This window comes from Aythya ferina, assembly GCF_964211825.1.
Source record: "Aythya ferina genome assembly, chromosome: 8".
NCBI lineage: Eukaryota > Metazoa > Chordata > Aves > Anseriformes > Anatidae > Aythya > Aythya ferina.
The window spans coordinates 32,069,921-32,094,345 of record NC_140304.1 but is presented as its reverse complement, the minus strand read 5'-3'; the positions used below and the strand labels follow the sequence as shown (position 1 = coordinate 32,094,345).

General features: G+C 51.9%; 1 protein-coding gene across 2 annotated transcripts; it reads right to left on the bottom strand.

Annotated features, from left to right (window-relative positions):
- Window positions 1-7,463: 7,463 nt before the first annotated feature.
- On the bottom strand, window positions 7,464-22,350 carry IL23R (interleukin 23 receptor). Of its 2 annotated transcripts, XM_084527693.1 has the most exons (16): window positions 21,983-22,350; window positions 21,035-21,221; window positions 20,411-20,505; window positions 19,472-19,765; window positions 19,199-19,322; window positions 18,384-18,538; window positions 18,102-18,247; window positions 17,372-17,519; window positions 16,951-17,033; window positions 16,583-16,787; window positions 15,196-15,393; window positions 14,840-14,923; window positions 11,872-11,922; window positions 10,621-10,717; window positions 9,120-9,210; window positions 7,464-8,659 (listed from the first exon to the last, which is right to left on the bottom strand). In XM_084527693.1, the coding sequence occupies exons 3-16, from the start codon at window positions 20,466-20,468 to the stop codon at window positions 8,036-8,038; spliced, it is 2,358 nt and encodes a 785-aa protein (XP_084383819.1). In that variant the 5' UTR covers window positions 20,469-20,505; window positions 21,035-21,221; window positions 21,983-22,350; the 3' UTR covers window positions 7,464-8,035. The 2 variants fall into 2 exon arrangements, with proteins under 2 accessions (XP_084383819.1, XP_084383820.1); XM_084527694.1 differs by lacking the exon at window positions 21,983-22,350 and having other exon boundaries at window positions 21,035-21,943.
- Between the last annotated feature and the right edge of the window lie 2,075 nt (window positions 22,351-24,425).

Here is a 24,425-nt window from a genome sequence, read left to right as displayed (position 1 = left end):
AGTCTGAGTGCTGCATGGGCAAACACCAAGTACTTCAGAATCATAAAGAAAACAGTGTGCTCGCTGCAGCCAGATGTCCCACCGAAGCCTTCATCCAGGGCTCGGCTGCACAGAAGGAGCAGGAGGGCAAGGCCCCAGCTGCAAACGGAGCTGCCGAGTGCTGTGCCAGCCGGCCTGCGCCCCCAGAGCTGCCTGGGACAGAGGATGATGTCAAGGAAAGTACGGAGTCATCTGTTCTCTGCGAGGAGGTGGCGTCTGCAGTTCTGAAAATGAAGCCTGGGAAAGCACCACCAAGAGCTGACAGAACGTGGTGTTCGGTGATCGTGGTGCCGGTGCTCTGAGGAGCATTGGTAGCAAAGCAGGGGGCTGTAGCAAGGAGGCCAAAGAAAGGCCATCACGAAACGTAGTTAATGGTTGCAGTGGGGTCTTACAGCTCAGGCAACGTTGTGCCTTCTGAGATCCACAGCTGCATGGTGCTGAGAGCAGGCCTGCTGTTCCAGTAAGCTGGTTTTCGAGGGGTGAAGCCTCCGTGATCAAACTGAGAATATGCCAGTGCATAACTGTAAACGCAAGGCATACGGTCGCTGGTTGAGTATGCGCTTCAGAGAATCCTGTTACCTTGGGTGGAGTCTGCTGCCGGGGGAGAATTGCAAACTGTCTCCTGTCATTTACTGCCTACAACATTACGGTGCTTACAGAAACAGAGGCAGGGAGGTATGAGATACGGGTCTGGTGTTACCATGCCTCTCTGTCACGTCTACCACAGCCTCCAGTGCTACAGATCGGAAGGGAATCACCAGTGGGAGATAAACCAGCCTGGCAGAATGCTTTCTGCTTCAGCCCACTCGCATAATCCAACGAATGCTGGGACAAAGGAAAACAGTGAGTACAGAACATGGATGTTCCGTGTATACAGTGAAAATAAAGCTGATGTTCATGATGTAATGAAATCCATATGTATACTATCCCTGGCAATCCCTGCTCAACTTCTAGAAGTGAAAGATGAAATATTTTATCTGGGAAAGAAACGTACACATAAAAGGAGATTTCTAAAACAAAACAGATTGGGAATGGCTTACTCAGCCTTTGCAAGGAAAAAATGCTATCTTTGCGTATTTTAAATACAAGATTTGAATAATAAGAATAATAAGTACACGAAAAAATTTTTAAGTACAAGAAGTTGTAAATGGTGAAAAGCTGCCTTTTTTCCAAATGTTTTAATGCAATCAGAGAAAGTTAAAATGATGATTGATGAAAGAAGACTGGAACTCGGTCAGAAAATAGGCAAGTGCTAATGTTAAAATTATTGCTGAAGAAAACAGAATTCAAATTCAAAAGTGAAATCAACAGGTGTAGACCTTACACTCTCTGGTTATGTCAAGTGGTAGATCTGGAAATAACCTTGAGAAAGAGTAATTGTGAAGGAATAGTTGTGAGTCATCACCAACAAAATGATACGTGAAGAGTGACAGCTTGCTGGGAGTTAATTATTGAGTGCTTAAAAGCCAGGAAAGAGAATGTGAGTATATCCAAAAAATCTGCAGTGATTGTCATCAGTGATCAGCCATGGAAGAGTAATGGTTGTTTCTTTAATGCATTCCCTTGGTGACTTTCTCTGGAGCTCTTGGTTTTACCATGTTGCCTAGTCTAGCTTAGGGAAAGCTGTTGCAGTGTTTGCATCCCTGTTCTTTGAAAAGTGTGCCACAGGTTTTTTCTTCTTCCCTTTATTTTATTTTTTTTCCCAACAAAATTCCATGTTCCTTTCCATGTTCCTTTCCATGTTCCTTTCCTTTCCTTTCCTTTCCTTTCCTTTCCTTTCCTTTCCTTTCCTTTCCTTTCCTTTCCTTTCCTTTCCTTTCCTTTCCTTTCCTTTCCTTTCCTTTCCTTTCCTTTCCTTTCCTTTCCTTTCCTTTCCTTTCCTTTCCTTTCCTTTCCTTTCCTTTCCTTTCCCTCTTTAAGCGTCTTGGCCAGCCTTGCCTCCCAATTCTTACATTAGCAGTATGCCCTTGCGTTTAAATTCTCTTGTTCAGGCCACCTTTCCCAAAAGTTCCTTTTGGTGAGCTATTTTCTGGTACCAGCTGCAGTTTGTGCAGTTCCCACCCTTGCCTTGGAAGCTCCTTGCCTCTGTCACTGGGGTCCCTGCCACTGTGCTGGTGTGAGCCAGACGGTGGCTCAAAGCAGGGAAACGCCTGCCTGAAAAATCATCATTAATACCATTTTTTCATGTTTTGCCAGCTGACATTTTAGCCCCACCAGTCCTTTGATCCAATTTGCTGTGGAAGAATATGACTCAGGCCCCAGGGGAAGAGGTGGAAACCCTAAATGTGGCAGAGGAGCCACGGCCGCTCCGGCTGGCCAAACTGCACCGCTGCTGAATGTCAAACCTCAGCACACACTGCCCCGTTTCCAGGAACCAGACTTGGGCTGTTCATTCCATCTGCCCCTCTTGCTGCTGTGTCTTTAGCTTCGTTAGTGGCTTCAGCTACTCAGATGTCGGGTTCCTTGCAATTGAAGTAACTGCTACAGCAATAGGTTGGGAAGCAATTAATTGCGTGTTTGTTTCTTTGATATTCCAGGTATTCTGGGTGCTGGCTCTGTTGGCTGTACACCCACCGTTGATGCCCATGATTCTAGATTTGCCTTTACCTAGCAGAGTGAAATCAGTTACCTAGTTCTATAAATGCAGTTGTCCTGACTCCTTGTAACTGAGCAAGGTAAGGCTGAACTCAGGGAGCCTGAGTCCCACAGTACAAGTTTAGGAAATCATATGGAAGATGTAGGATAGACGCTGTCATCTGGCATCTTTATGAAGTTAAGAATTATGGAGGTTTTATTGTTGTTGTTTTGTTGTTGTTTTTTAATATTCTTGTGCCAAGACTGATTTCTCTCTATTAAGGAAAGACTTGACTGCTTTGGTAAATAGCAATCCTGAAGTCTTCTTTAATTGATCACTTTTACACTTTGTGTTATATTTATTGTGTTTAATGCTTGCTTTGATATTTTATCCTAGTGCTGCTTCCATTGTTTTACAAGTGACATTTTCATAGGATTTGGCTTTATGAAGCTAACATTCAGTGAAGCTAGTAAAGACACAAAACCACAGCCTTAGTTATCACATCCTCTTCTACGAAATTCAAGTTTAGTTTCATTCTCTGCTGCTGTGCTCAGTCCTTCTGCCCTTTGAAAAGCTACTCTTCCCTCTTAAAGAATGAATCCTGTTGAAGGCTAAGAAATATGAGGCATGCCAAATAGCGTATTTTTAATGAATATTTGTACTTCCATTGTGTAACCATTTCACCTGCTGTCATTTTTCAGTTGCTTTGTGTTCAGAATGATTTTGCTGACCCAAGCATTTATTTGCAGCTTTGCTTGCAAGTCTTGGTCACAACCTGGGCTTTGATCTTTTGTCTTTGCATTCAGAAATCCCCAGATGTTTACTGTTGTCATTTTGCTTTGTGAAACTCTAACTAAAGTTTTTAATCAAATTTTACCCTCTGTAGCGTATTTATCTGTAGCTAAATCTTTTTCACAATTTATGGATAAGCAAATGCGTATAAATCTTTCAGCATGGAGTAGTCTGACAAGCACATGCAGAATAAAAACGAGCAGCACAAGATTACTCATTGAACGTTTCCGTTATCTTCATTTTCTTGTACTGTTCCTATTACTGGATGTTTTACGGTGCTATACGCTAGATCCTGAAGCTTTACAGGAAATAGCAATTATTACTGCCCTGGCTCTGTGGATAAGAAACTGAGGCAAAGTGACTTGGTTGCAGACAGCTGGTGACTGAGCCGAGACTGAAAGCCAGCTCTCCTGTGCTTCAAACGCTCAAACAGGATGCATGGGATGGTGGCTGCAGTAGCATAAATGATTATAATCGTAACTAGTGATGCATATTTAATGCGTATCTGACTACGCATTTCTTTTATTTGTTAAACATTTAGTTTAATTAATTTTTAAACATACTTTTTGAAGGGGAGCAGCAAGCAACATGTCCCAGAGGACAGTGTCTCTGACTAACCTGTATCACGCTGTCAATAACAGTTTTCCATCCGAGCTTAGAATTCCCACCAGTACACGATCACACCTGATACACCCTGTACTGACACAATGGCTGCAGATACGAGCTGGCAATGAATGACTTTGCTGTTGTCAGAGCCTGTCTGAGCTTTGAAAAGGTTGCTTTCCATTTTCTTACTCCTTTCTACTTTGTTCTCTCTTGCCATTTTTTTTCCTGAGGTTGTGTTAGATCTGTGAATAGCAATGAGGAACAGCCATGGTGCATCTCTCTGGATCAGGAACTAGAGTGGTTTGAAATTTAATTACTTTACATTTAAATGAGTGGCTTGCACTAAGAGCATTCCTGTTACAGAGCTCGTCCTCAGGCTGGTGAGCATGGATTCTCTGAGGGCTTTATCTGCATCTTCAGGACAGACACCAAGATAAGGAGGCAGGGTCACTGCTTTTGTACATCAGGAATGACAGCACCGTGCGAAGTTCTCCCACACTGTACTTCGACAGCAGCTGATTTCTCTGTGTTACTCATTAGGCATAAAAAAAGAAAAGTCTTGTCATAAAATAATTACATACAGATTTCACTTGCATGGGATAATGTATAGATGAGTCTGCAGTCTCACAGGTTGAGTGGTACATAAGTGAGAGATCAATGCTTTTTGGTCTATATTGTCTGTGGAGACAGACTTTAGTCAGCACACGCTTCCTTTACGTGCCTCAGCTGCACATCGAACCCATGCTACAAGTAAGCTGAAGAGCCCATGAAACTCATTGCCAAACTGGTAAAAAAAAACCTGTGGAACTCACTGCCACGAGATTCAGCTGCCAACAATACAACCAAACTTGGAAAAAAGGTTGGGAAGTGCTGGAACTCAGAATTAGAGAGCTCGTAATATTTGGGGAAGGAAGGGAATCTGTAGATGTTAAAGTAGCTCTATTAAGAATGACAGCGTGATTTGATTCTGAGTGCTGAGCCGTCCATATACTCAAGAGTTGCCTGCTGCAAGGATTTTGGTGTCGTGCTTACATAACAGCTAGCTCAATTCCCGTCACTCAGGATGCTGGTTTTTACCACTAAGCACTGCACTTGGTGGAAAGAGGGCTTGGGCCTGATGCAAGGGCCTTGCAAGGTCAAAGCAGGCAAAGACAAAAAGCAGAGTCAGGAGCACGTCTAACGGGTAAAATCTGAAACTGAGGACACAACGTGGTGCCAGGCTGCTGGCAGAATCCCACCTTTCATCATGCTCTGGGCAGTTTATGAACATTCATTGCCAAGCATCACAGGGGTCTATTCCATACCTAACCCATCACCACCATCTAAATGGGTTAGAAGGAAGAGAGAGGGAGACTGCGTTGTATATTTGTGCCCTTCTCCTTCTGTTTCCCCCTGGTAACCAGTCCTTATTCACCAGATGCATCCATTTGCACACGTAGAGAAGAAAGGCTTCCTTCAGCCCCAGCAAAACCCATGGCAGTCACGCCACTGATGAAGAATGTGTGAATGGCAAGAGGGGGACAGAGGATTCAGCCCTGCATGACTGCGTGTGGTGATTTCCTCAACGGGAAAGGAACTAGCCTCCTTCATCCACAAACACATTTGCAGGTATCTCTCCTAGGGTAATTTAGCAACGCTACATGTTCAGACTTTATACAACAGGTGCCTGAAATGTAAGATCATACTTTTGGTTCATTTTTTTCTGAAAAAACAAACAAACAAACAAAAACTAGCACTTCCATGTAGCAGTAAACACCCCACACATGTTGCTTGTTCAGGCAACATAGGCAGCTCAAGTCTCAGGATGTGGACATTGAAAAAAAATATCTTCCACACCTCACATTTTGGCTGCTGATAGTATGTGGCTGTTCTTTTACAATTTCCTTCCTGCACAGGCAGCAATCACTAATTTTAGACTAGCTTACATGTAAGAGTAACATTTCAGGCTTGGAAACAGTTTGCTGCTTCTCAAGAACAAACCTACCACATCTTGCCAGGTAAAATACTACTCGGTAAATTTAAGTGACAAATGGCAGGTCTCTTGGTTTAAGAGGAGACAGGAATAGCCCCCAACTGTTCTGGTTTGAAGGAATCCAGGACTAAATGCCGAAATCAATCAATTTGTGCAACAGCCGTTAGAGAAGTACATAGGGTGCCTCAGAAAATTGAAGAGAAAAGTTATAATCTCCAGGCTTAGCAGCTTTACTGCAAAAAATGACAAAGTGTATAATGCTGGATACCTGCTAACATATAGGTTAGCATTTATGTTAGTTTTTTAAGTCTAATTAAAATGTGTTGAGTCTTACTCTTACGCTTGTACAGGCTTCGATTTGGTAATGCACAGGCTGATGATCTTTTTTCCTTTTATTGTGATGATGTTGACATCAGCCTTGCAGGATATATCCCCTGCATATATTTGCTGCGACGTGCACAGCCAGCTGAGCTACCCAGACCGCTAGTTGGGCAGAACAGAAGTCACACGTCCTGCTACACAGTTCAGAGGCTCCTCGGTGCTACTGCTTGTGAACGGGGACTCAGACCTACATGCAGGAGTGATGGGTAGCCCATGATCACGCAGAGCTGTCCATACGCTGCTCTGCAGGGCACCCACGGGTGTTTTTAAGCACCCAGCCTGCAGTGAGGGCTCTGGGATGCCCACAGCCACCTTCCTCAGACAGTAGTTTTTACAGTTTCCATGCGGTGCTTTAGAAAACCCTAAAATGTGCACAGCTGAGCTGCAGAGCACAGTGCTGCTGGCCTGCGGAGGTCAAGGGGCTCCTGAGGGAGCTGCCCTGAGCTGGCCAAGGCAGTGAGGATCATTCCTTCCTGGGCACTGTGCTGCTGGCTGGCCATGTTCAGAGGTAAAAGGGCACTGTGTCTATGCTCTGGGTGCTGCACCGGGGCGTTACAACTCTCTGGGCACTAAAAGTACACTTTTTTAGCATTTCTGTGGCACCTGGGGGTCCTGCTCATGGCCCAGCACCACCCTGGGAGAGCAGCGAAGTGTTTTACAGGGTGCAGTAAGCTTCCTTTGTGCTTCTGTTCCTTAAAAGCATTTAAAGTGTTTCCTGGAAAAGGCCGGGGTGGTCAGTCAAGTAAGGGCTAGATACAAAATCCAACCTCTCCCATTTCCAGGCAGTTTCTGGTTGATTTAGGAACATCTTGCAGGACCACCTCTGAAGTCCTGGGCAAACTTAGAATGGTTCCAAGACCCCTCAGCAGGAAGGGGGCTCCCATATTTCCTTTTCTGTATTTCAGAAGATCCGAATTTCCTGTTATATGCCTAATAAATGCCATTTCTCTGTGCCGTGTTCTGCTTTATGCAGAACAGCAAAGCTGAACCACTGACAAACTGATGTGAGACAATAAATCCTTCACCCAAACCAAAACGTCACCCATCTAGAGACAAATTTAGAGAGAGATTTTAAATCAGGCTGGTAGGCCAAGCTGATGAAGGCTTGTTCTTATCTGATGCATTTTTTATTATTGAATGGAAGGGAAAATGAAACTGAGTTATCCTGTCAAACAGAAAAAAAATCATATGGTAGCCGTGGGTGCTGCATGATAGATAAATCATGCTCAGTGTAGTGTCTCCTCATTATGAGTGATCCCAGGGTATTTTACACAATTCAGTCAGAATGGTCCAAGGGATCGTTTTATCCATCTTAAAAGATATCAGCTCCAGGTATTGAATGTTCCAAGTACTTAACCAAAGAGTGACTTAGAATAATAATTGAAGCATATTGCATCCTGTAGAAATCACCCGCTTTGTAGTTCAGTTCTTACAGGAACCCCTGCATTTATGCATTGTTATGCTTGTAAAAATATGAGGTAAGTGTAAAACGATTTACTGGCCAAGGTGATCCATGCATCCAAAACTATTCACAGTCCATTAAGGGAGTGAGTTTTGGATTTGGAGCTTTGTTCCAGTTCTGATGTTTGTAATCCCAAAGGTAGATATGCACCATGATGATCCACTCGTAATTTTGTGTTGTGTTTTTTTAATCCCAGTTATAACTTTGCTCAAAATAACCTTCCGATGCGTTGCTGCAGACAGCTCTGTATATCCACAGGTTCTTCGTTCATTGCTCTCAAGCAAGAGACCAGCTCATCTGGGACCAGTGTCTGCTCTTGAACGTTTTCACTCGACAGTGTTTTTTCCCACTGGTTTTCCAAAAGGGTATTTTGTTCCTCCTGCGCTGAGCTGAACGCGTAGTTTTGCCCGCTTCTGTTGTTGTTTAAAATGAGGTTGATCTTTTCCAGCAGACAGACGTTGTGCTCCGCTCCTTCGGCGTTCCACAGGTAGCTAACGGGACTGGTGTAGTCTCTGAAGAAAAAGGTTGTCTCGGTTGTCTCCGGTTCTGGAGCTGGTGTGTGGGACTGTGCTTGGTAAATATTGGCAGCTACATATCCCAGAGGGCTCCCATCGGAAATCTGAGGCTTGTAGTCACTGACATGCTCAGGGGCAGTGCTGACGGCCGGTGCTGAGCTCTGTGGGTGCTCCACGTTCTCAGGGACCGCTGTGCTGGGTTTCTTTTTGATGTCCACATTCTTGTATTTCTCATGCACTGACATCTCCTCTACTTCCATGATTGTGGGATCCAGGAATGGCTCACAGGAAGTGTTGCTTGTGAATTCATTCTTCTCCTAGAAATTAAAAAAAAAAAAAGACTCTAGTAACAAACTGGCAAATTTTGCCAAGGGGAGAGATATCATTAGAGCATCACACAGAGGAAATAGGGCAATGACTTCTTGTCTTCATCTCAACATCCTTCCCACCTCTCTCATCTAATCCTCTCCATAGGACAGACTACTGCGAGGTGGCAGAGAGAAGACAGGAGCAGCTGTGCACGTCTCCGTTCTTCTCCATGCACCACAAGGTCAGCTTGATTCAATTGGCACTACTGGATAAAATTTATATTGAAGCAAGGTTTAAAGACTCCAGCTAAGCTGGGCTTCCATGCACCTTGCAAATGGCTGGCAAATGATTCTCTGATCAGTTCTAGATCCCCTAGAGCTGAATGCTGCTCTGTCCATGTTTCTCACAGCTGCAGAATGATTTTTAAGTATATGTAAATGGGGAAAAAAATAATAATGGTGCAATTACCTGGAGTGACTTTATCACGTTGCTGTTTTCCATGTGGGGAAAATCTTCACGTAGCCATTTCGGTAAGAGTGATGCAACTGTTGCTTTAATTCTTTACCAAAATAAAAAAGCAAAATGTTAGTCCATTTTATTAGTCATTTACTTGTTTGTTCTGGATGAAATTGTCCCCAGACAGGGAGGGAACACTGAGTGTATCTGTCATTCATGGCCATTGTGGAGGGCTGGGAAGCCTCAGTTTCCCCGTGTGGGTAGGTTTTCCCATCTGAACCCCATCTCTTCATCTCTCAATGCTGTTCTCCTGGATCTGGCTGTGGTGGTGGTGGAGCCTGGCTCCAGCTGGCAGAGGGGCACTGTTCACCCTAACGTTACGCTGTATGGCTGCAACACAGCGGGTGCTGTTTCCCTCAGAACAGGATTAGGTTTTGTCACTGCACTACATTCAAAATTACATTTATTGAGCAAGTCTGGAAACTAAATTACTCTGTTTAAATCCCTTGTGTAAAACATACATGTATGGGAAAATGTTACTAAACTGAGGTGGGTGGTGGAACCCAAGCTAAGTATTTAAATAAGAGGATGCATGTGTCCTGAGCTGATGAAATAAAACACACAGCAGTAATGAAAGTTGATTTTCCTACAAACAAAGCTGCTGCAGGAACGAAAATTGATTTTCCGACAAACGAAGCTGCTGCAGAAATGAAAATCATTTGCAAGAGATTTTGATTTAGTTGAGCTTTGCTGATGTTGTGTGCACTGCTGTGTTCCTGAGAAAGTACACGCTCTCTGTTCTTGCTGTCTTGCCCAATTACACCAACAGCAGAAAAATTCAGACAGGGTTCAGGAACTGAAAGGGGCAGCCCTTCAACATCCTCTAACCCCAGGTCTTCTCCACGCTCTTTCTTGCTCTATCAGGAATTTCCAACAGCCAGCTCTGTGGCACAGAGGCGACCGTTTCTATTTATTTGTGTCAGGAACAGCACTGCTGGGACTCCTCTCACTGCGGAGAGGGTGCTTGGCGAGCTAGGTATGCAGCAGTCATGTTAAAAAAATGGAAGGAAGACTTTCCCTGCTTGGTTTTCCAGCTCTTTTCCAACTCCCCGGTCTCTGCCAGTCTCCCAGGGTGCAGACACGGGGGCAGCCAGCAGCCTGTGCCAGGGGCAGCATCCCTTCCTCATTCAAAAGAGTAACAGATCCTAGTATAAAACTTATTTAAAGAAGGTTATATTTTCCCTATTTTTTCTTTTACTCCCCCTAGATCTGTATAATAATAATATATCATGTCTGGTTCCTACAGAGGAGTGATTTTTACTTTTTTATTGGTCTCTACCTTCTTGTAGAGTGCACGGATAGCCTCTTATGCAGCAATATTATGAACGGGCAAAGCTGCCCTCAGTAGGAGCAGAGCATAGGGAGAAGGACTGCTTTTTCTAGTTACCTTTAGAATATTCTGGAAGAAAAGTATGAGTTACATATCAAGAAAAAAATGTGATGAAAGTAATACCTTTTTCTAGCTGATTTTTTAAACATCAGAATAGCAAGAACAACTGACGATACGATCACACTGACGCCCATTCCCAGGAAAACTCCAGTGTCATCATCTGAAAGAAGACAAAGAGGAAAGAGGTTAGTCAGGTAGCTCCCATTTTAAAACATGTTATAGGCCACATCCTCAGTCACACTTGTGAATAATTCTGCATCACAAGCAGTCATGTTGAACGTGACTCCTTGCATGTCTGTTGTCATTCCTATACGTTTGCACTTGCAGTTCTAATGGCTTGGTGAAGGGGCAATATTTATCTAGACCTGGAGGCCATGAAGGCATCTGGGCCAGGCTCTGGAGGGCCCTCATGCTGCTTAGGCATGCTGCTTCCAGACACGGGCAGCTGGCAATGAACCTGCTCCCGCTGCCTCGTATGCCGCTACGTGAACTTATGTGAAGTGTGATCATTGATAAAATAAGCCCTTAGCATTTAACTGGCCCATTTGCTTCGCAGCAAAGCAATCACAACACCAAAGCAAAGCCCTCTGTCCCATCTCTGTTTCAGAACCATGAGCAGAGCAGTGCAGCAGCGGGCGGCCGAGGCTCTGCGTGGTCCTCGGAAGTGGCCACCCCTCCGCTGCCCCGAGGTGGTTGCCAGTCGCCACCCGGCCGGGATCCTCCAGCCAAGTAATTCTAGTAAGTGTGGTCACTGTGTTTAACCATTTCCTACACAGAATTACTTTCCAGAAATACTTGAGCAAGCTCTTCAGCTTATGTTGGTTTTGGTTTTGCTTTAAATACTGAAGCAGAACATAGTATAACCTTTACCAGAAGCCGTGCAAACCAAAAGTGTAACTGCAGTTAGAAACATGCATGGGAAATGTTTAAACCAGCTATGGCTCAGATTGTAAGGCCAGAGCAGTCCGTCATTGTTATTTTATATGTTAACATTATGATATTTTCCTTGGTTTCTTAACTCCTGTTTGCCGTAACGTATATTTTATTACGTCTCATAAGAAAACAAAACTCAAAGGCAGGAATTATGCAAGCTGGATTCACCCCAGGGCAGGACTGCAGCCTTTCTTGCCATGTGGCTCATTTTCCTGTCAAGTGAAAAGTTGCTTTGCTGGCTCTGACCTCCCCAAATTACGATGGAGCTTTCACTTCCCTTTCACTACTATATTGCCAGATGCTGCGCTCGCGGCTCTGGCCGAAACGTCCACTCCTGGTCAAGCAGAAGCTCTCACTCACCAAGCCTGAAATGCTTCTTACCATGGGAAGTCTCGTTGTAGCTGAAGCTTGGGATCTGATCGTCTGAGGAGACTTAAGCAGAGAGAAGAAAAAAAGGCTGTCACTGGAGAATGTACAGCAGGCGAAGTAGAAGCTCTGGTTTATTTTTATGTTGTTAATATTATTTAGGAAAATAAGAAAAATAAATCCCTGTAAAGTAATTAGTGTCTTCTGCTTATCTGCACTCTACATCATCTTGTATTTCTCTGAGTTCTAATTAAACAAAATGTTAACAAAACTGTAAAATACATTACAAGAAATCTCCCACACACATCTCAGTACCCGAGACAAGAATTTACCCTTCCTGAGGAACCCTGGGCCATTTTCCATGAGCACCTACAGATAATTTCCCAGTGTCCACTGAGTTCTCCAGCAGCACCATTTTGTCTAAGCGGATAGCTGCAGCTGAGTCTGCCATGGCAAGAAGCTTATTTTTCTGTTAAAAGAGGCAGCAAGCTTTCTTTCCTGGCCATATGAAGCAATTCCCTTGCCATCCTTTCCTCAGCAAGTGCCTGCTGTCCTCACTGTTACCGAAGGGATCACCTCGCCATGCTGATAACCCCAGCCCCAGCCCGCAGGTAAAACCTGCCTCGGTGGGACCTGAGCCACGGGGGAGTGAAGAAATCGCTGTGCCCTACAGCAAGCCCCTATCTGGGGCAATCTGCTGAGGCTGGGGCCAGCCTGCAAGAAAAACGGGCTCTGCTGGGACGCCGTCAGGTGCTCGCTCAGCGCTCGGGGAAGCGTCCCGAGGGAGCAGCCCAGGCAGGAGGAGTGCTGGGGCTTCAGGCACACGCTGCTGAGGGCAGGGAAGCTCCTCATGGGTTCCCTTTTGGCCGTGGGCAGGCCCGGAGCCATCATCCTGAAGTAGAGCAATTAAAGCACAGGTCACAAAAGTGGAAATCTGTTGGGCAGTGAGGATGAGGAGCATGGGGGTAGCTTGTCTCAGGAGCCCAGAGGCCTCTCTGCCTGAAATGCAGGAACAGTTTCAGCACATGAAAGCAATACAGCTGATCTTCCCCTGGGATCAGGTAACACAGCGTTCGAGCCCTGTTCCCTATGGTTTTCCTGTGAGGAAAATGGCTCGGGCCACATCTTGTACTGGCACAAAGAGCGGTCAGGCACTGGGACGGGTTGCCCAGGGAGGTGGTGGAGTCACCATCCCTGTGGATGGTCAAGGAGAGGTTGGACGTGGTGCTTGGGGTCAGGGTTTAGTGGTGACATTGGTGTTAAGGGGGTGTTGGACCAGATCTTGGAGGCCTTTTCCAACCCTAATGTGGTTCTGGGTCCATGATCCCCACGGTGCTGCCACCATGCGGCTGGCACCGGGTGGTGCCACCGGGTGGCCCTGCAAGGAGGAGGCCTCCTGACGAGGAGGTGTCCCAGGCTGTGGCCTTCCAGGCTCCCACTGTCCGGAGAGGGATGTGGCAATATCAGCCGTGTCCCCGTGTCACAGAATCACAGAATCACAGAATTTCTAGGTTGGAAGAGACCTCAAGATCATCGATACAGATACATCTCATGTCACCGGGTTGCCACCAGGCTCCGTCCGATGTGACCTAACCTGGGTAGCGCTGCCGCTGTTTCACCAAAGCACAATTCTGTAGATTTGAGACGTCCATCTCCTAGCATGGCTGGTGGAGTCCCAGTGTTTTTGTTCCCTAAACAGTGTGGTTACAGTGCTGCCCACTCAGCTGGGGAGCTGTGTCCCAAAGCAGCCCTTGGCTAAGCACAGACTGCAGACAGAAAGGGACCGAGTAAATTAAATCACTCAGCAGCCTTGGAACTAGGCACGTTTTGGGGCTGGTGTCACTGGCACATTTATCTTGTATTATCTGTTAATATGACTACAGAAATGCCTTGCTGATGGGCTCGGCTTGTGTAAGGAACATAAGGAACAAGGGCCAGCCTGTGGGGCCAGGCAGGGTGTACGGTGCTGGTTGTGCCCGCTGGGTGCCTAACGTTGGTGCTTTCCCACATAAACCCCCAGGTTTTATCACAGGAGTCTGTGTAACTAAGAATGATGAGCTCTCTATTTTAAGCATTTAAAGCATTTAGCTAGCACAAATAACAGGTTCTTTCCAGATATTGCTGTATGGCAGGTGTAAGATAAGAAGTCAGACTACATGTCTGGAATGATGAATGCCTACCCTGAGCGTTATCACACCTGGTTTATGCTCAGCCTGTCCTGCCCTCAGGCCGGGATTCCCCAGGATGCTCACTGTGCCCATGGGGCTCCATGAAAGCACAGGTGGTGAATTTTCCCTGCATAGTGGTGCCCTTGGGACAGGTCTGGTGGTGCTGGGACGTGTCCTCAGCACTCACATTTGGAGCTGTGCATGGCTTGTCCTGGCCTAGGTGAGGGCCAGTAGGGGACTCAGCATGCCCAGCTTGTGAGAGCGATCAAAGCCAATGCACACATCGCTGGAGATGATACACAGACATCCTCATGGTCTTTTTTTAAGTTGGTCCATGCCCTATTTTATCTAAAATAGTTTCCAGGACTGAAGCCTGCCTACATGCAGCTTGAGTTAAGAAAGGGAAGCTTGCAGTTGTTCTCTGTAAAAGTTGTTTTCTGCTTTGTCTTTTCTATAACAATTTGCTACCAAATAGGCAAAGCAACAACCTCCTATTTTCTATCCCAAACACGGAGAGCAACTCCACTGGTGTACCCTGTGGAGTAAGATGCAGTTCTCATGTGCAATAGAGATCTGTGCACAAGAGCAGGCTAGAAAAGCCTTTCATACAGGTGTGTTATAGCCTCTGACCTTTCCCCACGGTTTCCTTTGTCAGCCTCCTGTTTCTCTCTGGCTCATGCCAGGTTTTTGCCCCTTGTCTCTAAGACTAACTCCATAAAACTGGCAGACTGTGAGGACAGCAGGCACGAAGCAGCAGCCTGAACCCTGCAGCTCCACCACAGCAAGCAGCAGCTTCTCCACACAGCTGGGCTTACCTTGGCCAGAGGTGGGTTTGCTCACTCCGTCTGGGTAGACTGCATAAACCGACACGTTGATGTTGCTTGCCACTGCTGTGTCTTCTGAAATAAAGCATTGTTTGCCTTTAAAACGTATTTATAAGCTGCTGTTAAAGCTGTAGACTTGCTTGAGGGCTTCTGGCTGAGCCATGGGGGACCAAACACCCCGGCTGCCCTTACATCCCTCACTGCTCCGCTCTCCTCCTGCTCCCTGGGCTCCTCACAGCCCCCAGCCCCTGAAGCGGTGGGCAGGGGCTCAATCCCAGTGAGATTTTGGCTTTGTGATACCTCGACGAGCTGCAGCCAGCAGCAAAAGGCCCCGTGGAACTGCTTACCTTGGATGTAGGTGAGCGTGTCCTGGTACGGGACTTTCTTCCAGAAGAAGCGCTCCTCCTTGCTGTATGGAGCTGTGGAAACCCACTCCACGATGAACCAGAGCAGGGGGCTCCTGCTGCTTCTCGGGGGCTGCCAGGACACGGAGACATTGCTCTGGTTCTGGCGCTGCACCTCCACCGATGCCGGTGCCGGGAAGGCTGCAAGGAGAGAGGGGTCGGAGCTGGGAGGCCTCTGCCTGGGCAGGAGCAGGGCTTCATCGGGGGGACAGGGCTGGGAGGGAAAAAGTCTTCTAGGATGCGGTGAGTATGAGTGTGGGTACAGGTATGGATATATATATAGGTATTGGTATTGGTATATATACGTAAATGTATGATTATATTTATATTTATAATATAAAAATATATTTTTCACATAATATAGATTATATGATTGTATAATTGTATATTTAATTTTATAATACGATATTATACAGACTATTATGTGCTATATAATGTTATATCACATATCATATCATATCATATTGTATTGTTATATTATGCTATGCTGTGTTATATTATATTAAGTTGTTATATCATATCATATTCACATTCACATTCACATTCATAAAATATAAATATAAATATAAATATAAATATAAATATAAATATAAATATAAATATAAATATAAATATAAATATAAATATAAATATAAATATAAATAAAAATATGTGCACACCTGCATGTGTATATGTATATACACGTGTCTACCTCACAGAAGCACGTGTTCGGCTTTGTCATGCCTCTTCTGTCTGAGATGCTTTACCTGACATTTTTTACCAGAAACACGCATCATTCTGATAAGTATGAGATTAGAGCATTTTTTCCACCTTATTTACACTGCACGGTTTCGTTTTAGTCATGCTCGCTATTTGTCCTGAACTTGAACGGGACTTTCCCCTCCCGTTGCTCATTAAAAGTGACGTTTTCAAAAATAGGAAAGTGTGGTTGCGGGGAAAGCCACAGCCTGTGGCGCAGGGGAGCCGAGGCAGCCCGGGAGCTCCTTCTCCTCCCTTCCTGCCCCAAAGGCTCCAGCTCACGGCCGGGATGGCAGCGGGAGCTATTTCGGGAGCTGTGGGCACAGAGGGGTGCCCGGAGCCGTGCCAGGCACAGGCAGGACAAGCTTATTTTTATTTTTATAAGCTATTCTCGTCGCTGCAGCCTCCGGAGGCAAAGGGCTGTGCGGCTGGGGCATCTGCAGGGGACACTGGCCTTGTCTGGAGGACGCTGCACTCCCTAGGCGGAGCGCCTCTTGCTTTGAACCCACGTGTCTGCGTGACGTTTTTCCCCCCGGGTTCTGATAAAAGCAGATCTCCGATATCACCAGCGCTGCTGTGGGAGATGTCCTACCTTGCTGCCTGGCCTCCCGGCCGAGCGTGATGTTGGCCGGGCTGGACGCCCCCCGGGAGTTGTGAGCGGTGACGTGGAGGACGCGCACCCCCGGGGGCACCAGGACGCTGCAGGAGGTGCTGGAGGTGTTGCAGAGGGGCTGTCCTGATCCCGCAGACACGGCGTAGCCCAGGATCCTGCCACGGGCAGCACGGGGCGGCAGCGGCTGCGGAGGGCGAGAGGTGGAGATGGGCTCGGGGTGCCCCAGGTCCCCTCCTCACCCTCATGTGCTCAGAGGGGCCCCACCACCCTCTTTTTAAGGTCACGCTATGACCTTAAAACCTCGCTGCCAGCCCTACAAACCCCAACCCTTAACCCCAAGGCCTTACCTTGATCAAGACTGTCACCTCGTGGCTGCCGTTCGGGAACACGGAGCCCAGGCGCCGCCAGACATCGGGTGCTGCCGCGGGGGCTGTGGAGAGAGCCACGGGGATGTGGTCCTGAGGCTGGGGACATTGCCCACCATGGCACGGGGCCTGTGCCCACCCGTATCGCCCTCATGGCCCCCCGCCAGCTGCCTCGCACCGGCTGTGCCGTACCCAGAGGGTGTCACCACCGCGGTGCCGGAGCTGCCGACGTGTGGCTTGGGGAAGGAAATGGCCCAGATTGAGAGCAGCGGCTGACAGGGCTTTTTAGGGCAGGCACAGCCCCACATCCCTCGCCCTGCCGTGAGTGGGGTGAAGGTAAAGCTGCCCCACGAGCCCCGTGCAGCCCGCATCACGTCACACAGGGCTCATACGGGACACTTACCGGCCTCGGGGGTGGTGTACATGAAGGGGGGGCTCCAGGCACTCCAGGGGCTGTTTTGGGGGCTGCGCCGGCACCGGGCCTGGAACACGTAGCGGGTGTCACTCTGCAGGGGGTGCCCGGCCCGCACCGCGCTGTCCCACGCCTCCACCTGCAAGGGAAGCCGGGTGCTAGGGCAGAGCGGGGCCCAACGCCTTCCCCGTCTGCATGGATGGGGACCCCACAGCCCCCCCCGAGCACACAGGGACCCCACGGCCCCCCCAGCACACGGGGCTGCTGAACCCATGGCCATGGGGTGAGCGCAGCCGGCGAGCGGGCAGCGGGGTGCCCACGCGTGGTGTGATGGATGGGCTTGTCCTGGCTGCCCTGCATCACTTTGGAGCACAAAAATTGGGAGGAAAAAAAGAAAAAAAAAGCGCTGGGATCTGGTCCTCAGCCAGAGGAGGTTCCCAAACAGGACCCCGGAGCAGCCTGCCCGGGTACAGTTGTGTCTGCGAGAGGGATGGAGGCTGATGAAGTGGGCGCACGCTGAGCACCCTCTGTGACTTTTTTCCACCTCGTCCTTGCAGAGCTAGATAACATTTGGAAATGTTTGGGGTTTTGCCCTCTTGCTTAAAACGCAGAGATAACGCTGCCAGGAAGGCTGACTGATGGAGGCGCTGGGGGGGCCGGCACCGGGGGGTCCCCACGGGTCTGTAATTGGGGGAGATTTAGGGGTCTGGCGCCGTCTCACATGCCACATTGGGGCGTCCTCCGCCTTGTGCCTCTCCTCGCAGTGCACATCCTCCAGCTGCGTCTGCTGCCTCCAGAGGACGGTGGTGATGGGAGGCGAGCCCAGCGTCGTCTCCGCGCCCTCGGCCAAGGGCAACGCGGGCACCACTGCGGGGGGAGCGAGAGCCCTGAGCCCGGCCTGCACCCATCTCCCCACAGCTGGCACGGGCAGAGTGTGCCGGAGGGGCCTGCGAGTGATGGGAGGGCTGTGGGAGCGGTGCCACTCGTGCTTGTCCCCACGTACCCAGCTCCTGCAGGTCGAGGTGCCGCGGGGCAGAGCGGGCAGCGCCCAGCGCGTTCCGGGCCTGCACCCACGCCAAGTAGCGGCTGCCACCACGCAGAGTGCTCAGGGGCACTGGTGAGCCCGCGGGGAACACGTCCTCCTCTGCTGTCTGCGTGCTGGGAAGCAGAAAGAGCCCCGTCAGAGCCCGTCCCCGCACTGAGGGGCTTGGATCCCCGGCAGGAGCCAGGCTGCGGTCTGGTGGCGGTGCCACGCGCCCACCCGAGCACGTGCAGGCCCGGGGGGAAGGCACCCACGCGTCAGTGACGGGTTACAACCGGGGCACAGTCATCCCCAGAGCGGGAGTTTTTCACTCTTAAAGTGAACTAGAAAGTAACTCCCTTTGGTTCCTGGCACCGCTGGATGGCGTTGGCAGTTTTGCTGCAGAAAGGCGACTCCTGCAGCTCTCTGGCTGCGGGGCTCAGGGCTCGAACCCGAGCGGCTCCACCGGTGGGGCTGCTTCGACAGCAGGAGGGCAGGCACTGCCCCCCACACCGCCTGCACGTGCCTGCCCCGAACACATTGAAGTGTGAAACTGAGCCAGGCTGACTCCAAAAGCCCAGCAGCCATGTGTCAAGCGGGCTTTGGCATCGGACGTGGCATAAAGTGTGCAGGGTCAGCGTGCACACTGAGCCTGCTGGAGAGCCAAGCCCTTACAGCAGCTCCGTGTTGGGTTTTGGGCACCGTTAGGTGCACGCTGCTGGCTGCACCCTTTCTGCTCGTACCCTTCTGGCACCCCGGTGCCACCGCCAGCTCCGCACGTCCCCACGGGGCCCTACCTGCTCAGGTGCAGGCGGTACTCGGTGCGCAGGTGGGTCGGCCGCCCCGCGTCCCACGTGCACGCCAGGCTCCCCGAGTGCTCCCCGATGGTGCAGGTCAGGTTGCCGGGGGTCTCCGGGGGGTCTGGAGAGGCAGCGTCAGGAGCAGCGCACAGACACCCCCCTCCCCACATCCCCACATCCCCACATCCCCACATCCCCACATCCCCCCCACCACCATCCCCGTCGCTCCCCGCTTCACGACGAGCTCCCCGGCCCCGTGGCCATACTCACAGCCGGCCCAGACCTCCGTCCCGCAGACCAGAACCACGTTCTCTCTGCTGCGGCAGTGGTCGAAGCAGAGCACGGTGCTGTAGGGCAGCCTGAAGTCGTGCAGCCGCAGCTGGGCCGCGCTGCTGTTGAGGGGGCGCAGGGTCCCGTTACGGGCCGTGCTGTTGAGCTGGATGGAGAGGTTGGCCCTCGGGCAGCCGGTGGTGGACAGGCAGTTGATGGAGATGTTGGAGCCCATCAGCACCTCCAGGCCGGGCTCGATCCACACGCTGCCCTGGCACTTGATTCGGGCAACACCTGCGCAGCGCCCGCGGCTTCAAACACGGCACCGGCGGCGAGTGCCTCCGGAGGGGTCCCCCCCGGCCCCCCGCGCCCCCCTGGGCACGGGGTAAATCCCCCTGCCTCCAGCAGGCAGCCGGTGACTCACCCACTCGGCTCGGAAACGAGCGACTTTCACCCATTTTACGTTCTGCCCTAACGCTCAAATGACTGCAGGGAAATAACGCGCCGGCGTGCTATCTCTTGATCCCCTGAGATTACGGCGGCCCCTAGATGGGAGGCGTGCGCTGCCCTTTGCTATCAGATCGGGGCCCTGCAGCAGCCCTGATAAAGCCGTTGCTCTCGCCTGGTATCGGCTCGATCTGGCTTTCCTGGAAAGGGCGCAGCTGCGCCCAGAGCTCGTGCAGCACGGAGGCAGGAGCACATGGCAACAGCAGCAGCTCGCGGGGTGCTCGGGGCTGCTGAAACCCCCCCGGGCAGCTCAGCGAGGCCGGGGTGGGGATGGCAGCAGGGAGCTGAGGTACAGCAGGGGCATGGGAGAAGGTGGTGCTGAGCTCCCCAAAGCTTTTGGGGCTGTGCTGCAACGTTCCTGCCCCGGGGCTGATCCTGAGCAGGGATCACACCGTGCCGTGCCGTGCCGTGCCGTGCCATGCAGCCACTTACCTCTGCAGAGGAAGCAGAGCAGGACGTGGAGCACCAAAGCCTTGCCGGCCCCTGCCATGGCCTGGGCTGCAGCCGCCGTCCGTGCGTGGCATAGTCTGGGGGGGCAGGAGAGGTGTCAGCCTCGCGGTGAGAGGCGCCCGTCCTGGCTGCAGGGTGCTCGGGGACCAGCCCCGAGGTGGCCGGGAGCTGTGGGAGGGAAGGGTCCGGACCCTGCCAGGATGGGGATGATCCTGCCCCTCGGCCTGGTGACACCCCGTGGGGCTGGCACCCGGCACCGAGGGGCTGGGATTGCTTGGGGGGAGCAGAGGGGATGCAGCCAGGCTTCTCCTTCACAGGCTTACATTAAAAATCAGGAAATCCCATTTAAATGTAAGGAAAAGCATTCTGCTGTGAGGGTGACGGAGCTCAGGAGCAGGCTGCCGTGGAGCCTCCATCCCTGGAGACGGCCAAACCCAACCGCCCACGGTGCCCTGGGCAGAAATCCCCAAATTTCCCAACACGTTCCCACCCGCCTTGCTCCTGCTGCTCCTTCCCCGTGCTCACCCCCGGGGTCGTGCATCACCAAACCCCAAAGCAGGGCTCGTGTTCGCATCCCACGAGCTCCCCCCGACTTTAGCTGCTTACTTCAGCGACTTCTTCGCCTTCCTCCTGGCCGGGCACGTGCCGCCCGTCCCAGCACAGCCGCCTGCCCCGGGGGAGCCACGGCTGGGGCTCAAGGGGAGGCGGATTGGGGGTCTCCGAGAGCTGCACCCACCGGGAGCACGGCCGGGCTCTGCTGCTGCCGGACCCCCTCAGCTCCGCGGCGTTCCTCCTGGGGCAGCACAAGACAAAGAGCCGCGCACAGGCTGTGCCAGAAGTGGGACACGGCCGAGTCCGCGGTGAAAGCGTCAAAATAGCAGAAATCGACCCAAAGCAGGCTGCTGAGTGCAGCTAACCCTCTCGTAGTCCTCCCCACGCTAGCTCGGGTGTGGGTAGGAGCTGCCCTGCTTGCTGAAACACTGTTCAGGTGTTTCATAAGAGCGGGTCCCATTTCCAGTGCCCTTTTGCTACCTGACCCACAAAGAGCCCTCGACAGCCCCCAGCTGCCTCCTGCCGCCTAACGCCTCTCACAAACAAACACCCCTGAGAAAAGATCCAAAAAAAACAATAAATCTCCCCAGCTGCCAGCTGTAGTGCACGACCGCAGGCTCTGCCTCCTCGGGGGTTCCTGCAGGTCGCGTTTTTACCCCGATTTACGGCCGTTTGCAGGCTCCAAAGCAGAAGGAACGAGTGCGCTCCCGTTGCCTGCAGACACGGGGCTGCGATCTCACCTCTTAAAAAGTCTCCCAACAGGTTCCCGTAAATACACGTAAAAGCACAGAAAGGAGAGGAGAAGGAGGAGAAAAAGAGGAGGAGGAGGAGGAGAAGAGCTGTCCCAGCCGCTCGAGCCCCACGAGACCCTTACCGACGGAGCGCGCCGGGAGCCACGGGCACGCGAACGCAGCAGCCGAGGCCAGGGCCGGCCCCGGGCGTCTCTCCCGCTCCCCGTTCCCATTCCCTGTTCCCCAATCCCCGTTCCCAGTTCCCCGTTACCTCCCCAATCCTCAGGACCCGAGCTGGGGCCGGCAGGGCTGGCGTGGCCCCGCTGCCGCCCGCTGTGGCCGGGGCTGCCGGGTGCGGCGAGGAGCAGCAGCGGCTGCGAGCAGCCCTGACCTAGATAGCTGCTGCTGCTGCTGCTGCTGCTGCTACCGAAGAAGTTTCCAGTTTGAGTCAGTCCATGGGAAAACCCAGCATCCCCTGAAGGAACAGACTCAGTCGGGGTTGTTTTTTTTTTTTTTTTTCCTCTCTCTCTCTCTGTCTTCAAGCTGTCACAGCACCGTTAGTCACCCCGCAGCGCCGGCTGCATCCCAGCGCCTTTTTGTTCCCAGGGCTTCGTGCGACGTGGTGCGCAGCTCGTGCTGCCCTCCCGGCTGCCAGTGCTCAAACTTGACAAAATGACTTATTTTTTACCTTTTTTTTTCCTGCTTCTAAACCCAAAAACCTTCAAGGTCCCACCAGCACCCCTCGCACCCTTCCTCCTGGGGGAGCGATGGTGGTGCCGGTGCGGGTGCACCCCAGTGCCACCAGTATGGGTGCCCCCTGGCACTGGTGCGGGTGCCCCCCCCGGTGTTGCTGTGCCCCCCAGGCTGAAGGGTTAATCTGGGTGACGGTGTTAACCTCACTGGAGGCTGCAACCACAGGAAATACCGCAGCTCTGCAGCACCAGTAAAGGTTATGGAAACTGATTTCCCCCCCGCCGGGCAAGGCAGCCCTTTGTTCGGCTCCAGCAGCCCCTGCCCGCGGCTGGGATTTGCCTGATCCGCCTGTTTTTCTTGGGAAAGTGGAGGCCGGGGAGCCGGGGCCGGGCGGCAGCAGCCAGCTGGCAGCGCCAGGGCACAGCCTGGGGTGCCAAAAAAAACACCGGCTGCGGAGCTGGGTATGGGGCTGACGTGCCTGTGTCGGGCAGGCCCGCGAGGTTGCAATGGGAAGTCTTGTTCCAGCGTGCTCCCGGTGTGCCCAGGGCGTCACGTAGCAGAGTATTAATTAATCTAACGACATGGGGGGGCTCTCGTCTCATGGGTGGGCACGGCACAGCACGGCACGGCACGGCACGGCACGGCACGGCACGGCACGCAGTGTCCCAGATTTTCTCCCCCCCCTCAACCCCATCAGCCTTTCGGGGCCACCCGCCAGCCCCACATCGAGTGGGAAGGGAAACGTGGGGGGGCCCCACAGACGCCTCTGCGCTGCCGTCACCTTCCCGGCCGCCCACACACGGGCGATTGCATCTCACAGACACTTCCTCGCCCTCCGTGCACCCCACAAGTGACATCCGCCGGGACCCAGGGCACGTGTGTGTCCCCCGGCACCCCACGTCCCTGCTGCCTGGCTCCCGGGGGCACGATTGAGGTTGGAAGGGATTAATTAATTAATTCCCTGCTTGTTATCCTCGGGGGGCTCGGCGCTGGCCGGGTGTGCTAAAATTGTGCTGGTGAATCAGTGGCCGGGCTGGGCAGGAAGGAAAGGTAGGGCTGGGCGGCCGGGAGCGGTGGGGACACGGGGACGCGGGGACGTGGTGGCACGTGGCCCTGGTGGCACGTGGTGCTGCGCCGGCACGTGGCGTGGCATGGGCAGGAGGAGGGTGCTGCGGGCAGGAAAACCTCCGTGGCTGTGGCTTTGGGTGCCGGCCGGGTACAGGAGGCTGCTGGCAGCACCGGGAGGCATTGGGGCGAGGGGAGGGGAGCGCAGAGCGGGGCTGAGCTGCAGCAGTGCCCGGGTCAGGGGCTGGGATTGGTCTCGTCTTCGCACGAAGCACTGAGCAAGGCAGTTCTGCTAAGGTAACCTACTTTTTTTTTTAATCATTATTATCTCTTTTTCCCCTTTCTAGGCTGCCTTACTGTGCTTTGTCCCCGCCCCGGGCGCCACGGCCCCGTTCTGCGCTCGTGGGGAAACCCCCCAGAAGCAGGGAGCTGCACGGATTTGATGAGCAACCTCGTTTCTCGCACGTTTCAGCTGGGAAGTGGCTGCACAGAAACGTCTCCTGCATGGTTCAGAGGGGAGGGCTGGCTGCTGGGGGCACCCGTGCCCCCCCATGCTGCGTGCCTGGCTTTCCCTGTCCATCCATCCATCTATCCCCATGCCTGGGGACGCACAAACCCGTGCCATAAGCACGTGCCCCGCTGCCATGCAGGGACCCCAGCCCGGGCCATGTCCCGGTGCCCTCCCCACGTGTGATGCCCCCCACACCTCCTAATTCCCCCCTGGCTCCCTGTGCAGTGCTGTGCCCCCACGCCTGACCTCTGTGCGGTTGCCCCCCTGGTGTAACACCCCCTGTAAAGTGCCCACCGTGCAGTGTCCTGGTGCAATGGTGTCCCCATGCAATGTCCCCATGCAACGTCCCTGAGCAATGCCCCACATGCAACACCCCTGCGCAATGTCCCTGCACAATATCCCCATGCAATGATGTCCCCGTGCAACACCCCTGTGCAATGTCCCC